Genomic DNA, 14,699 nt, shown 5'->3' on the forward strand with positions numbered 1-14,699 from the left:
ACGTGTCGGGCGGGGGGGGGGGCGCATGGCGCATGGCGCATCCTTCGCCTTCTTTCTTCGCCTCCCCTCCCCGCGGCGGCTGTCCTGACGTCGGCCCCTTTGAGCTGGCTGGCGTTTGAATGGTCCCCACTGCATTGGTGTTGTTGCACGGTATGGGCGCCGCGACCGCGTGCATAGATCCCACCCACCTCCTTGCGCATATCGGAATCAGCCTCGAGCGTGAATCGAAGAAGAAGGCGTTGGTTAAGACGTAAAAACGTCTGATACGCAGGAAGCTCGGGATGTTTTTTTGTTTGAATATCGGAGTTTGAACGGCCGTGGGGTCGCCCTAGAGCGTCGGGAGAAGGAGGGGAAGAGTCGTCGCGCTGAACGGGGCCCGCCAGGCTAATCCGAAGATCGTGGGGCGAGATCCCAGGAATAGCAAGACTGTGAAGTGCGGGGTAATAGGTGCGCGTTTCGACGGCTCGCACGGTTGCGATGAGAGAAGGACGTGGAAGAGTATACAGTACCCGCATTCTTTGCACGTTCGCCGCATGTTTGGAGATATGGCGATAACCGTCTTGTAGGGAAGGTTTTAGGAAACCCCTCGTCCAGCGATGGCGGACCGGGAGGTGCCCGAAGAGCCGGATTACGGCCCCGACAATAGACGTCGCTTATCCCGTGTTCTTTGCTGTCGAACTTTTGGTACCTGACCGGTCCGTTACCCTGTGGCACATCAGGCGCGGGGAAATGCAGTCATGATCTAAGTTACCTGTTTAGCGAGTGCGTTGTGGGGTGGTTAGAGTTTCGAGATCCCGGATCCCCTCGACTGGATCTTGGCTTTACTGACCAGTGGCTTACGCCAGAAGGACGGTAACCGCGTCGAGCTGTGAGCCCCGGCCCCATCGCCATCACGGGCGCGCAGCAAGGGTGAGCCTATCGGTCCCCCCCCTGCATTCACAATAATATTGGTCCCGCACGGTGTGACGCCAGCACAACTTCGGATAAAGCGCGCGTTTTTCCTGTTTGATCCATGAGCAACGAAAATCTTATCGGGTAATCAGGGTTCCCCGACTCCTGTGGGACACTGTGCCAGACAGCTTTCCACGCCGTCAGACCGCACAGAGGAAGGCTGGCCTGCATGCCGAACTGAGGTGAGGGCGGCCGATCTGTTGGTATCTGCGCCTATAGCTGGGTTGGTTTGAACTCACCTGACGCGTTGCAGGCGACGATAAAGGAAGAGTATTGAGGTAGGTTCGGCCTCGGGGGACATGAAATCTTGTGGACGCTCGAGTCTCGGGTCCCTTGAAGGTGGGGAACACAGCTCGGCACCGATCTATGACGGGCGACGTCGGCGGTAGCTAAATGGCGGGCGGTTCGGTCATTGTTTGTGTACAAACCGAAGTATCGCGCGAAATACGACAGAACGTGCGAGAGTCATTGCTTTTACCACGGTCAGTCTCCAAGGCCGAGGGCATGTCAGACCCCACGCGAACAGACCCCTTCGCGCAGCGCATGCTGAGGCGAATAGTGATGAGGATCTGGTCCCAAGGTCCTAGAAGTTTGAATATGCTGCTTCGCGGAATAATTTGGTGACCGGCCGTCACAGAATCGATCGTCCCACGAGGCAAACTTGAAATGCTCGTGGAGGCAAGGAGATGAACGAGTGGTTCCATAAGAGCAGCGAATGCTGCTGGCAACTAATCAAGCATTGTGCTGTACTGGAGAGTCCTTGATAGATCATTCCCTGCCTTGTGAAAACCGGCTATAACGTATGCGAGCGACGGCATGACCACTGACCAGCCATCGGTCGAACAGCGCCACCCGTGCCGTTCGCCGTATCAACCACAAGAGGGCATTCCAAGGTTGCGGGTTCGTGATACTCGTAGTTGGGGATACCATTTGTGGGATCTGTTAAAACTTCTGGAAGGGGTTTGAAGAGACGGGAGTCAATCAGACGTATAAGGTTATAGCGACAAATATACTTAAGTAGTGCGGCATTCATAGATTCCGAGGACATCCCGCGTTCCTGCTTCGAACGTAGCAAATATCCTACCGACATCCATCAGTGTATTCACGTATACTCTCATAGATCCGTTGCTTATTTCTGTGGCATCGAGCACGGTATGGCGCTTAGACCCGCGTACTAATTGGTGATGACCCGGGCTGCGTATGAACGTTCGGCGGCGCCTGCCGGACCAACCACGTTCCTCGGCAGGGACGGAAGGGCACAGTGCAGGGCCGATAAACAAGCGCTGGACGCTTCATGTGAACCTCTTGAGGGGTCCGAAACCTGGAACGGGTTCGTCTCTGGGAGACGAGAAGTGCGCCAGAAAGTGGACCGACAGCCATCGCGGCGCAGGTACGCGGACAGACGCGACCACCCAACCGCGTGAGCATTTGATGAGTCTAAATGTCGATTTGTACGAACATGAGCGAGCATGCATACAATCAGGTTGGTCACGCACCTTCCTCTCGCACCATAGGCTGAGTATTCCGCGTGAGCGAAGGGAAAAGGCCGACTATCCAAACCACGGGCGGGAAAAGTAGCTATAGTTCTTCGTGAGCCTTAAAACCATTCATGATATGGAGATACGAGGATTCCTGCATGGAACGCATATACGCGTTCTTTCTCGCATGAACACGTGCATACAAATGCAGCTCGAATGATCCGTTCGCGGGAGACTGCGTCGTTTTGATCGGGTCTGGTTTGGCACGTCGGTAGTTATTCAAGTTTGAATGCTATCGACATGCCAACTGAACAGCATGTCACTGGTCACTCTTTAGTAGCTCCAAATGGCGCAACAAGCAAGGAAGAAATTAGAGATGGTCGTGGAAAAAAATCCCGTGCCACCGACACAGTCATTCGGCCATGGGCGCTCGTTAACATTCGATTTCCACCTCCAAGTATCGCACTCGTATACAGCAAGGAGGCTCTGGATGCACTGCACCCCCGTCTTGCTGAAGGGGATCTGCCTATCTTCCGCGTACTCTTGAGCAAGATGCTGTCTCGGACGTTAGGCGATCAACGGACATCATGCAGCGCAGCCGCAGCTTGTCGCAGTCCTCGCTCCCTCCGCAGCCTAACTTCCGATGTCCACTGCATATAACGCTCTAGGGTAGCAAGATGTAAGCGACGCAGCCAACTACATTGGTTCATCAACAACTCGTTGCAATGCCCTACGCTCAGCCCTCTTCTTCTGGAACTCCCAAGGGTGGTTGTCCTCAACCAGGACCCGAAGGACAGCCTTGGACTGCTGCATCGACATTGCGCGATGGTGCCTCCATAGACAACTCGAGCACAAATACCAGGCATGAAGAAGACTTGCCTCCATCGTACGACGAGGTCGTAGCACACATGCAGCTCAGAAATGGAGGCCCCGCACGCTCATCAGCCAGTGGATCCGGACTTCAATCCGTCTCTACCCCTGACCTTCGAATCACCAACCACGCGTCCGCACTGAGTCCATCTCGGCCAACGTCTCGTACGCCAGAGCCGCTCATGCCAGGTGGGATTGGAGTCGAGGAATCGGAGAGGGATGGGGCAGTTACAGGCGGATCCCTTGCGGCGTCCCTCCAAGCGCTCCTAGCGCACACCACGAGATCGCTCCTGGCGGGAGACGCGCCCAACGCGCGCAGGTGAGACTGCGTTTGACCTATGGGACGTTCTTCTTGACGGCTCACAATGACCCCGTGCGCGCAGGCTTGTCCGCGACAGATGGTCACTCACCTCGAGGAGTACGAGGAGAGGTCTTGCGGCCCGCTCCGATGTGGCTAGGGCGCGCATGATGGAACAAAGGCGCGAGTTGGAGCGAAGTCTGGACGGGATACGACGGGGATGGGATCAGGTCGGAGGTCTCGGTAATGGGGGAAGGATCGCATGCTGACCCGTGATTCGTACAGCGCGTTCGAGAGCTTCGTACAGCGGGTCGGCGTCTTGAGAGAAGCGTGAGGGCGTTAGCTGTTTGAATCGAGGTTGAGCGTCCTTAGAGGCTTAGACCGTGTGCTGAGCATCGGAAGCACAGGCTGCACATATCTCCAGAGATCGTCGTTGGGCCCTTTACAGTACGGCCCCCTCTCTCGGAACTCTTATTGGATGCATGCATTGGTGTGAAGTTCACGTATCATGTTAGATCTTTATTCGTCTTGGACTGTTCGCGTTCCCCTAGCTCTCTGTCACGTGAACACAATGCCGTAACTTTGCAGAAGAGTAGCGGTTAGCGCGAACGTTGACGACAAACACTGCATGCGATGAGTGGTCAGCGACTCAAAGCTGATCTACGCGATGGCGACACGGCCAGCCTGATGGAGTACGAGGGCCCACTGATACTTCAGGTGAATAGCCCTTCCGCATGTTCCATGGTGAACCGGTGACTCACCAGCGTACTACGACCTGCGCATAGATCAAACACGTCCATCCACCTTCTTCCGTTGTCCAGGGAGGAACATCACGGGGATTAAAGCATCTTCTCACGGACGTGTTCCTGCCGGCAGGATATCCGAGCAGCGTCTCTCCTGGCGAGTCGCGCCCACTCGTTCGCTATTTGAAGTGCCTGCTAACGCGGAGATGGTCTTGCAGACTATCTCCGGTCAGTATAAACCGACAGTGCTCCCATACGGACGCTGAAGACTGCGGTACCGTGAAAAAACTAAGATATCAAACCTACAACGCCTTCCAGGCGTTTTGCAGCTCGCTAGCGAACCTGATCGCTTCGAGAGCCGTGTTGGAAGGTCAGTTCTAGAGACATTTGCTTCCGCACCACGAAATACGTGAACTCAGATCGGAACTCGCAAACGTAGGTTTCGGAGTCGGCAACGCCTCTGCGTCGGCCACGCACGCCATGCTTCTCACGGTCCTCCAGGACGTCTTCGGTCGGCTCACGAGTAAACACCCTCGTACCAGCGCCGTGAACTGCGGGTCTAGCTGACCAAAAACCCTCCCTGCGTATACATAGCCGTCGCCGGCGGATACTACCTCGGCACCGCGCTCTCGCCGGAGGCCAAAACGTACCGGCTCCTGGCCGACGTCTTCAACGACGCCTCCATCGTCCTCGACGTCTTCCAGCCGTTCTACGCCTCGGTCCCCGTCGCTGGCGCCCGCGTGCTCGCGCTGTGCTCGAGCGGGTGCTTGAGGGCGCTGTGCGGGGTGTGCGCGGGAGGATCGAAGGCGGCGCTGGCGGTGCATTTCGCCAGCGCGGGCGACCTGGGCGATCTCAACGCGAAAGACGGCAGTCGCGAGACCGTGATCGGGCTCGTCGGGCTCTTGGTGCGTTCCCGGCGACATCCCCCCCCCCGCCGCCTTTCGTTTTTCGATTTGTTCTGCGTATGCGTGTATATGTGTGTGTGCTGACTTTTTGGGTCGGGTTCTTTAAAAATTTAGAGCGGAACGATACTACTCTCGTACATCGGGACGCCGGGCGCGACGTACGCGGCGCTGTGCGCGCTGCTCGGCGCGCATCTCGCGCTCAATTATCTCGCCGTCAGGGCGGTCGCGATGCGCACGCTCACGCGCCAAAGGGCTAGCATCGCGTGGCGCGTCTGGATGGAGAGAGGGGCGGGTGCTGCGCCGACCCCTGAAGAGGTCGCCGAGCGCGAAGGGCTCCTCGCGGACCCGACTTTGATCGCAGACGGCACCGGGCGGCGGCTGGGACGGTGCTCGTTTGGCGGCGCTCGTTCGCAGGGGTTCATCGCGACGACGGGGAAGGACAGCGCTATGGTGTCGACGTCGCGACTGATCGAGGCAGCAAGATACTGGCTTCTAATCGACTCCAAGCCAGGTACGGGTGCTTTGAAGATTAACACGTCCGTCACTAAATTTGGCCTGTCTCAGGCTCCATACCGACTGCCACCATCCTTCTCAAGCGGGTATACGGTCCAGAGGATCTGCTCAAGGCTTGGGTGCACGCCTTACGAGCCGTTCAAGACCGACGGGCGGAGTCTTCCCTGCAGTCCGGCGCACGGGGACCGCAGACGTTCAACCATGGCCACGGGCCTGACTCGGCCGGGCATACAGATCACGATGAAGGAAACGACTCTGAGCGGTTGTTTGAACGATTCGCGGCCCGGATGCGAGACGCAGGGTGGAGAGTGGATGATGGCTTGTTGTTGCCTGGAACGCCGGACGCGGTGGATCTGGAGGTTGTGAGCGAGGTGCTTGGAGCGAACGCTGCGGAGGCCAAAAAGACGACCTAAAGCGCTTGGGCTACGCAGTTAGCTGTGTATCCTGTGTATGTTAGGCTGTGTCCGATGACTTAGGGGGTGTTTAGCCATAATCGGCGGAGTGGCGAGGCGGCGCCGTTCCGCAGACACGTTCACAGACGAAAGACGTAATAACATGATGGCCGCCTCAGTAGTCCCTCTCTAACAGCGTCGCATTGCGACCCCCATCGGCCTCGTCTTCAACCCACCACCACCACCACCTCTACTCGCTACTCGCTACTGGACACGATGGCCACGGAGGTCAAGAGCGATCACGAACCGGCGGAGGAGGAGGCGCCGATCTCCGTGCCCGACTCCGGGGACACGGGCGAGAGCGGCAAGCTCAAGATGATCGTCCAGCTCGTGAAGAAGTGCCTCGGCGTGAAGGACATCGCGTCCATGTGCGTATCCGTCCCGTCCGCCCTCGCCCGATGCGCCGTCGCTCATCAGCGTCGCGGCCCCCCCTCCCAAGGCGGCTATCGCTCCCGGCCTCGCTGCTAGAACCCATCCCGAACCTAGAATACTGGCAGTACCTGGATCGCCCCGACCTTTTCGCGGCGTAAGTCCGCATCGCATGCATCTGCCCCGATCGTGAAAGGCTAACCGACCCTGGCGCTCTCGCAAAACGAAACAGGATCAACGACTCGGAAGATGCGTTCGAGCGGATGCTTGCCGTAATCCGGTTCACCTTCACGAAGGATCTCAAGTTCATCGTGAGTGACCGTCGGTGCCATTGGCTCGCCCCGGCCTAATATTCGAGCGTTACTCACGTTCGTTCCCTCTCGTCTGTGCGCAGCGCGGCAGAGTCTGCAAGCCCTACAACTCCGTGCTCGGCGAGCACTTCCGCTCGCACTGGGACGTCGTCCCGGTCTCCTACCCGTCGGACCCCCGAGGCCCGCCCGTGCAGCACCTCTACCTCGCGCCCGCCGCCGCCGAGTCCTCCGTGTACTCCCTCCCGGGCACGTCGGCGACGGCCACGCCCGCGGGCAGCACGCCTCCGTCCGCCTTCGCGTCCCCCCGCGTCCGCCCGTCCGACGACGTCTCCGTGCGCAGCGGCAAGAGCGGCACGAGCTCCTTCTCCAAAGGCGTCGCCTCGCCCTCCACCGCCGCGACGTCCGTCGAGTCCAACCTCGACGCGCAGATGTCGACCCTCAGCCTCGGCGTCGGCGAGGACGAGGACGTCGTGCTCGAGGCCGGCGCGCCGCCCGCCGCCGACGCCACCGCCGAGCGCGTCCGGATCGCCTTCCTGACCGAGCAGGTCTCGCACCACCCGCCGATCTCGGCCTACTACGCCGTCTGCCCCCCGCGCCACGTCGAGCTCGCGGGCGTCGACCAGATCTCGGCGCGCGTCGCGGGCACCGCGATCAAGATTTTTCCCGGCTCGTTCAACAAGGGCATCTTCGTCCGCCTCACCGGCGGCCCCGGCGAGGGCGAGCAGTACCAGATCACGCACCCGACCGCGGCGGTGAACGGCATCCTCCGCGGCAGCTTCTACGTCACCGTCGGCGATTCGACGATCGTCACCTGTACCGGCGGCGCGCCGGGGCAGAAGCTGCGCACGATCCTCGAGTACAAGGAGGAGGTGAGCGTTTCGGTTTTCCAACCCCTCCCCCCCCCCCCCGCGGCGCGATCGCATCTGACGCCCGCCGTAACATCTAGTCCTGGCTAGGCAAAGCCCACTTCCTGGTCGAGGGCGTCGTGCACACCTACACGGAGGGAGAGCCCGGCGTCGAAGAGTGGACGAAGGTGAAGCACGTCCCGAAAGATCGCGCGGTGGCGTACATCGACGGCTCGTGGCGGCACAAGGTCCGCTGGCGGCGGGCGACGGCCTCGACCAAGTCGGGCAAGGCGACCCCGCCCCAGGACCGGGACTGGGCGACGCTCATCGACCTCTCGACGCTGCACGTCGTGCCGAAGAGCGTGCGCCCGCTCGAGAAGCAGCTCCCGAACGAGAGCCGGCGGCTGTGGGAGAACGTGACGAGCAAGCTGCTCAGCAAGGAGTACTCGGACGCGACCAAGCACAAGCACGCGATCGAGCAGAAGCAGCGGGACGACGCCGCGGAGAGGAAGCGTAAGGGCATCGAGTGAGTTTGTCTACCCCCCACCCCCCACAAGCTCGATATGCGACAACGTGCTGACGTCCCGGTCACCTCCAGGTTCGCGCCGGTGTATTTCGAGAAGGAGATCGACTCCGGTATTCCGCAGCTTACCGAAGCGGGTCGCAAGGCGATCGAGGAAGAGCTCAGGGAGGGACATCCCGAGGAGCCTTCCACGCCCAAACCCTCGTCATAGCACGCGACCCCGCCTACCGCGAACATCTTCGCCGAACTCTCTCGATTGGATCGGGCCTCAGCGCTGGTGGAATCTCTTTAGACCACCGTTTCTTTCTACGGCTGGCGATATATAGTGCGGACAGACACGGAGGGATCTATTCAGTGTATAATCGTTTTGCATGATCTGATAAAGAATACTCATGACCACCATTCCGTGGGATAACCCACCTGCCGACGGCGAGTGCGTACGGTCGATATATAGAATCTAAGCAGTCTAGTTCGGAAATTGCCATGACCAGACCGGCTGCCCTCATTAGGAGCGAGGGTGCAGCTGAGTCCAAGGCCGTGGTGCCGCCGCGCACGGCCCTGAGAGGCGAGCACATCGGTAGTTCGAGAGCCGGAAAGGCGATGGCAAAGGGGAATTATGTGTGGATTGAGCGACGATTGCAGGAGATACTGTGGCATCGTCATGCTCTATTCTACACGGCCTATTCCAGCGCGCGCCCCCTCCCTCTCTTTTCGGCGTCTTGGCATCTGCCGAGGAGGACCGACATCGTAGGGGCAAGTTATTCGTGGTGATGTCACTTGTTATCGTGCTTGTGGCGAGTGGTGGCTGCGAACGGGCATGGTGCTCGGTCGTTGAAAATGGGTATCCGGACGCGCCGTCTACGATGGGCGCGAAGCAGCCGAGCCGGCGTGAGATATCCTCGACGCCCTTATCGCGTTCGGCGAGTTCGATGGCACGATGGTTCGACCCAGTCGGGGAGAGGTAAAAGCGTGTGTCACGTCCACCAGCTACCCGTGCCGTCTAAACCTCGCCGTCTCAACGGCAGTGGCAACCATCTCCGACCCGTCGGTCGCGCTCGGCGATTCCGAGGGTTCGCAGATAGCCCGACCTTGCGGATCTTTGCGAGCCTGTGTGGTCCGTATATGTATAAATACTGGGGGAGCAAAACTGGATTACAGAGAAAAGTCGCACCTCCGCATGCCTCCCCACGCGATGATGACCGCCACGGCCATGGAGACCGCAGAAAGCGCCGCAAATGCGTATTCCGTCTCTTCCAAGTGGCTAGTCAACTGGCCAAGCAGCTGTCAGTATGAGATAGCCGTGGGCAGAGAGAACACATGAAATCCTCACGTTCATACCAAATAAGCCGGCGATAAGAGCACCTGCACCGATACCCATCGTTCCGATAGATATCTATCGCCATACGAAATTCAGAGATCCTCCGAAAGTCAGCGGTGAGATTCGCGCCGCATACCTTGAGGTCCAGAGCCAGCAGCGCGTTACGATTTGAGTCCAAGATTAGCTCAACGATTTCCTGCGTCGATTGAACGTTGCTCTGGAAGGCGTGCGTATGAGAAGCCGGCGGGAGGGGAATACCGATATCGTTCATTTACCTCTATTACCGCAACTTCGTTGACAACTTCCTCTACTTGCTTTGCGAACGTTTCTAGCAGAACCTCCAGGTCCTCGTGCTCTGTCATCTCCCGTGGGACGTTGTTTTTCTTGTCGGTAAGGTACATTGCGTTCAGGTCTTCGTCTGCGGGGAGTGAACCAATAGGCGAAGGTCGATAGCTATCATCGAGGGTTGCGCTTACCTTGCTCCAAAACCTCCTCTAGGGCTTGTTGAACCTGTCGATACAGATGAGCCTCCACGTGGCAAGGCTAACCGCCTCGTGACGTACAAGCTTTGCGCGATTCTGGAAACTGGCCAAACGCCGTGAGTAGTGAAGGAGACGTTTGAACCGGTCATGGTCGATGTCGTCCTCTAATTCTGCCAGCAAGCCGCCGACTATATTCCGTATGAACACTATTTCGGCCTCCAGAGCGCTGAGAACCGAGAGCAAAATAGATTCGAGCGCTCTAGAAGATGAATTTCAGCACCCAGTCCCATGGTCTGGGAGTTAGACCGCACCTGAATTCGTAGGGCAGACCAGCACCTTTCGCCTTCAGATTGTGCTGGGAAAATCAACGTCGTGTCAATACAGTTCGCTGGTGAACGTAAGCAGTGACGCACTTCAAGGTGGTACAGGAAAGCAGAGTGCAGGCGGGAATCCGCTGACCCAATCGTGTCAAAGAGAAGTACGGTGTCGGCTTTGACCATCGCCCGAATGTGCAATATATTGACCTGATCGTCTCGTACAGCGATCGATGCGAACCTGACGTACAGATGTGCGTACCAAGAACGCTTCCTTGCGAGCGAGGATGGTTGGCACGAGGTTCGGAATCCGTGAATCGATTTTGCGGAGATCACGAGGCTTTATCAATCGACAAGTGATCAACATTTTACAGAGGAAACCGTCTGATGCAAAACGACGCCTTACGTTTAGCCGGTGCTCCGCACATAGTGCAGTCCGTTTGAACTCTCCAGAGATCGTTTTTACGTTTCCTGTGCGGAGCGAAGGGCATTAATCACCGCGGTGGAAGATCTTCGAGCATATGGGTGGGTGCGACGTACCCTCGGCGTCCAATACGGTGCCTGAACGAGCGTGGATTCAGCTGCCATCCCACAAAGTTGTGGCAAGTCACTCACATCTGAGCATGAGATCTGCCGGTTGGCGTCCCTTCATCACTTTGTCAAGAATTGCCGCCTTCGCCGCTTGATCCTGCACGCTGGCAGTGTTGTCGTCGAACGACAGATCCGGCTTCTTCGCGAACCTGTCTGCCCAGTATGACATGGGCCTAGTGGTAGTGTAGCAGCATAGTTCCGCGTCCATTCTAGCTCGCATTCGCTGTCGCTGGAAGGCGCTACCAGAGGCGCGCAAGCCTTGCGCCAGCGGCGCGTACGTCGCAAGATAGCGCAACGGGTTCGCTCCGACTACATTCCAGTAGCGAGCTCCAAGGTGTCCCATTACATGGCTGGAGGTGCGCGCGCACAATCCTGTATGCATGCGCAGAGGAGGAACGCCAGTGATTTATGCGTGAATCAGACGAAGTGTGAATATTCGGGATTTTCGGGAATTGGTCCGCACGTGGCCGTGGTAACAGCACATGACCTTCAGAGACCCCGGTCACCTGTACTGGTTCTTGGCGGTTCGTTCACGACCTTGTCAGCCTAGCTCTGATCTCGGATTGATCTTCGTTGCTGGGTCACTTACTTACCAGTCGCCAGATATATACGGTGGATGACTGGACGCGAATGATACAAACTGCAAGGAAACAATTCGACTCGGTTTGTCGTCATAGATGGTCGGGTATATCCAATCACCTTTGAATGCTGATGTTGCTTTGTCCTTCCTTTCGACTACAAGAATCCCGACGCTGGGCGAAAACGTCCAGGTATATACCGTCATCTTCTAGACTACGCGGTGGCAGGGGACTTACTTCCTTCTGAGTTACCAACTTATTTACCCCACAGATACCCACCCCGCAGATGAAGTTCACCCACTGTGATCGATTGGATTCAGGTCCAACCCTGCGGCGCTGACGTACCCACGGATATGCAGGTCCAGGGGAAACGCCCTGCATATTTTGTCCCTCTGCGAGCTCACGGAACGCGATATCGAGTCCTTGCGATAACCCGGCAAGAGATAAATCGGCCGACCGGGACGAGCATGAGAACCGATTGTGTGTTTCTTAGACGGATGACAAGCCCGTCCGGAGCACGGGCGCAACATAATTTCGCTTTACGTCTATGGGAGCACGGTTATCCGTCACTTCTGCTCATGTGATGCTCGCAGTGGCCCGGAAGGAGCCCCTCCATCAACGCACTCGTCGGAACGGTAAGGGTCTGACTATTGCAACGTGGTAGCATGTCCATGATCGAGTGTCCCGTTTGGGAACAGGCTTCGAGGTCGCGGCACTATTTCATATCTGTACCGAGGCCCCTTCCCGGGGAACTTAAACTTCTGGCCTGACCCCCACTGTCCGTATCATGCATTGCTGAAACGCCTGTCCTCTCCTCTCCCCCGCCCCGAGTTATGCAAGAAACCTCTCGGCTGCTGGAGGCCGCTGCGGCTCTCTCCCGTCCACTCCGTCGATGCGGGATCGCCCATGCCTTCCATGGAAGCATCCTGCCCGCGGTGCTATCCAGCAGCCCGACAAGCGATGTGAGTCGGCCGCGGTCGACGTCCTTTGCGACGATCCTGACGGCGGCGCAGGAAATGTATTGCCTTGTCTCTGCTGGCCCCGGTGGGACGCATCCGTTCGGCCGAGTATCTCAGGCGCTTGCCGGCAATGAGTATTTCACCGTGATTTCCTCGCCGTGGTGCAACCGGTACGATCCCCTCCGCCCCCCACGTAGTCGAGCACTGGCTGATCATAGTCCTGCAGGTTGCATGTCAGATACAACCGTCCCATCCCTGCTATCGAGGTCAGTCGACGCTTAAAGGTTCGAAATGGCAGAAGGCTAATTGGTGTCACACGACATGCGTAGATCGAGATATTGCCTGCCGGGGAAGAAGGGCCGCGACACCTGGACGGGAGCACTGTCATGGTCGTACGAGGTACACCGTTCTTGACGGTGTCGGAGTTCCTTAGGGCGAAGCTTAAGGCGTGGTCACTGTGAGCGTCGGCAATCCCACATATGCATACCCCGGCTGAACTTATCGACTAACTAGACGACGCTCCGAGCACGATGCCTCCGACATCTCCTTCGTTCTCGCTCGCTACTGGAACCAGGTGGATCTCAATCGTATACCTGAACAAGACATGCGCGACTTTATCAGGGTTCACAAGGACGCGGCCTCCGCTTGGGCTGCTATAAAACGGAAATATGGGGCATAGCACACGCCCTTTATCCCCACGCGACAATACTCTATTGCGATTGCCTTCGTCACGGACCTCCATGATACACACTGTATAACTACTCATCCCAGGTACGGCTACGACACTATCCGACTGCTAGGTTGTATATTTGTAACTTCCGTATCACGACTATCATTCAAGTGTATCGAAAAGAAGCGATGCTTCATCCATGTTACCCCCAACCACTATATATCCCCCAAACAGTCTAACGAGTTCTTTCTTTATTACCGAATGCCAACGCGGTGTCTCTCCTCGTACGTCGAACGCCGGTTCGCACGCGCAGGTGAAACAATTGCTCCTGTACGTGCGCACTATTCTTCCCCTGCTGCACTCCCTCCGCGTTCCGAGATCGTCCTTCATCGCCCCGAAAAGCCATAGGTGACGTTTGGAATAGCTGGCGAGCTTGTGTATCGATGATCAGAAGTCGGCGTAGACAGATCGTTGCTTCAGGACGCCACACCTCCGTGATACGAAGCGCGATCAAACAGGCAGTTACTTTATCGTACGATCTTACTCCTTCGTGGAAGACGCAAGAACGATCTTGGCCATATAAACGATACTGGCGGCGGCAGCGGACTGTAGCAAAAATCGCGCTCCAGAGAAAACGAGCGGACTGTGCGTGAGAGCGGGTCGGGCTACAAGCGCCGGGGTAGCCTTCTAACTATCCATCCGGCATTTATCTTTGCACGCCGCGTTGGCGATTTCAGAGGCAAACGCACCACGGCCAAGCGTCGCAGCACAGACTATTTGAGCGGGCCTAGGTCTCCTCAGGGTAGCTCGCCGCACTACTCGCCACATCAGCCCTGAAGGTCTAGAGAGTTGCGACCCCAGATCGCCATTGCTATAGATAAGTAGGTTCCTTTCGATCCGTACCTTGTCTTCGAAGCGTCCGAGGAAAGCGTAAGGTCGCCAGCGTAACGGGAGCAGCTGCATGGAGTCAAAAACGCGTGGGCGGACGCGGGTCGATGCATGCTATTTCGGTCCCGAACCCCATGCGATCTGCCTCCGGGGGTAGCTCGGAAGAGAGGGACCAGGGTTGGCTATTCCTTAGTTCTACCGCAGGGAGCGAACCCGATAGCGCAGATGGAAGCTGGCGATATACGAATGAGCCGCAGTCCACAGTGGCTGAAATAAGCTTCTATAACTCGGCAGGTCAGTGCCATCGAAACTCTTAAACTCTGATAGGAGGGTTCGCGCGATCTGTGGGGCACATCTTGCAGGGCGGCTTGCTGATGCTTCGCCCGAAAGAGGCTTTGCCTGGCGGAGAGATCGTCGGTGACGTTCGCGGCAGGGGTAGCTCCCCTCAATGCCCGGCCGAGGAAGATTGGGAGAATACCAGGGTGCATATAAATCTTGTAAGTAGGGACAGCCGTGTGAATGGGGTCCTTTAGTTGTGCTCGTCCGAAGAAAAGCGATAAGGCTAGGCGCAGATGATCCTTTCTTTGGTGCAGAGCAAACGACACTGAACGATAGGCCGCAGAAAGTAGTGAAGACATCGA

At 57.6% G+C, this 14,699-nt stretch overlaps 3 protein-coding genes across 3 annotated transcripts; all 3 read left to right on the forward strand.

Moving 5' to 3' along the window:
- The first annotated feature begins 4,240 nt into the window (after nt 1-4,240).
- Nucleotides 4,241-6,236, forward strand: PUNSTDRAFT_52426 (DUF647-domain-containing protein). Its single transcript, XM_007383657.1, has 8 exons — nt 4,241-4,314; nt 4,383-4,497; nt 4,559-4,568; nt 4,634-4,710; nt 4,780-4,863; nt 4,935-5,245; nt 5,360-5,756; nt 5,810-6,236. The coding sequence occupies exons 1-8, from the start codon at nt 4,285-4,287 to the stop codon at nt 6,169-6,171; spliced, it is 1,386 nt and encodes a 461-aa protein (XP_007383719.1). The 5' UTR covers nt 4,241-4,284; the 3' UTR covers nt 6,172-6,236.
- Nucleotides 6,237-6,381: 145 nt separating this feature from the next.
- PUNSTDRAFT_52431 (uncharacterized protein) lies at nt 6,382-11,328 on the forward strand. Its single transcript, XM_007383658.1, has 18 exons — nt 6,382-6,578; nt 6,650-6,736; nt 6,812-6,890; nt 6,974-7,759; nt 7,837-8,261; nt 8,334-9,365; nt 9,430-9,527; nt 9,589-9,651; nt 9,713-9,793; nt 9,852-9,994; nt 10,053-10,086; nt 10,140-10,317; nt 10,370-10,413; nt 10,472-10,582; nt 10,635-10,712; nt 10,779-10,843; nt 10,913-10,933; nt 10,988-11,328. The coding sequence occupies exons 1-6, from the start codon at nt 6,427-6,429 to the stop codon at nt 8,467-8,469; spliced, it is 1,665 nt and encodes a 554-aa protein (XP_007383720.1). The 5' UTR covers nt 6,382-6,426; the 3' UTR covers nt 8,470-9,365; nt 9,430-9,527; nt 9,589-9,651; nt 9,713-9,793; nt 9,852-9,994; nt 10,053-10,086; nt 10,140-10,317; nt 10,370-10,413; nt 10,472-10,582; nt 10,635-10,712; nt 10,779-10,843; nt 10,913-10,933; nt 10,988-11,328.
- Nucleotides 11,329-12,374: 1,046 nt separating this feature from the next.
- Nucleotides 12,375-13,179, forward strand: PUNSTDRAFT_68258 (uncharacterized protein; the record flags this gene model as incomplete). The annotated part of the gene is made up of 5 exons (XM_007383659.1): nt 12,375-12,503; nt 12,555-12,670; nt 12,772-12,784; nt 12,830-12,957; nt 13,014-13,179. The coding sequence occupies 5 exons, from the start codon at nt 12,375-12,377 to the stop codon at nt 13,177-13,179; spliced, it is 552 nt and encodes a 183-aa protein (XP_007383721.1).
- Nucleotides 13,180-14,699: the final 1,520 nt, after the last annotated feature.

This window comes from Punctularia strigosozonata (genome assembly GCF_000264995.1).
Source record: "Punctularia strigosozonata HHB-11173 SS5 unplaced genomic scaffold PUNSTscaffold_6, whole genome shotgun sequence".
Taxonomy (NCBI): Eukaryota; Fungi; Basidiomycota; class Agaricomycetes; order Corticiales; family Punctulariaceae; genus Punctularia; species Punctularia strigosozonata.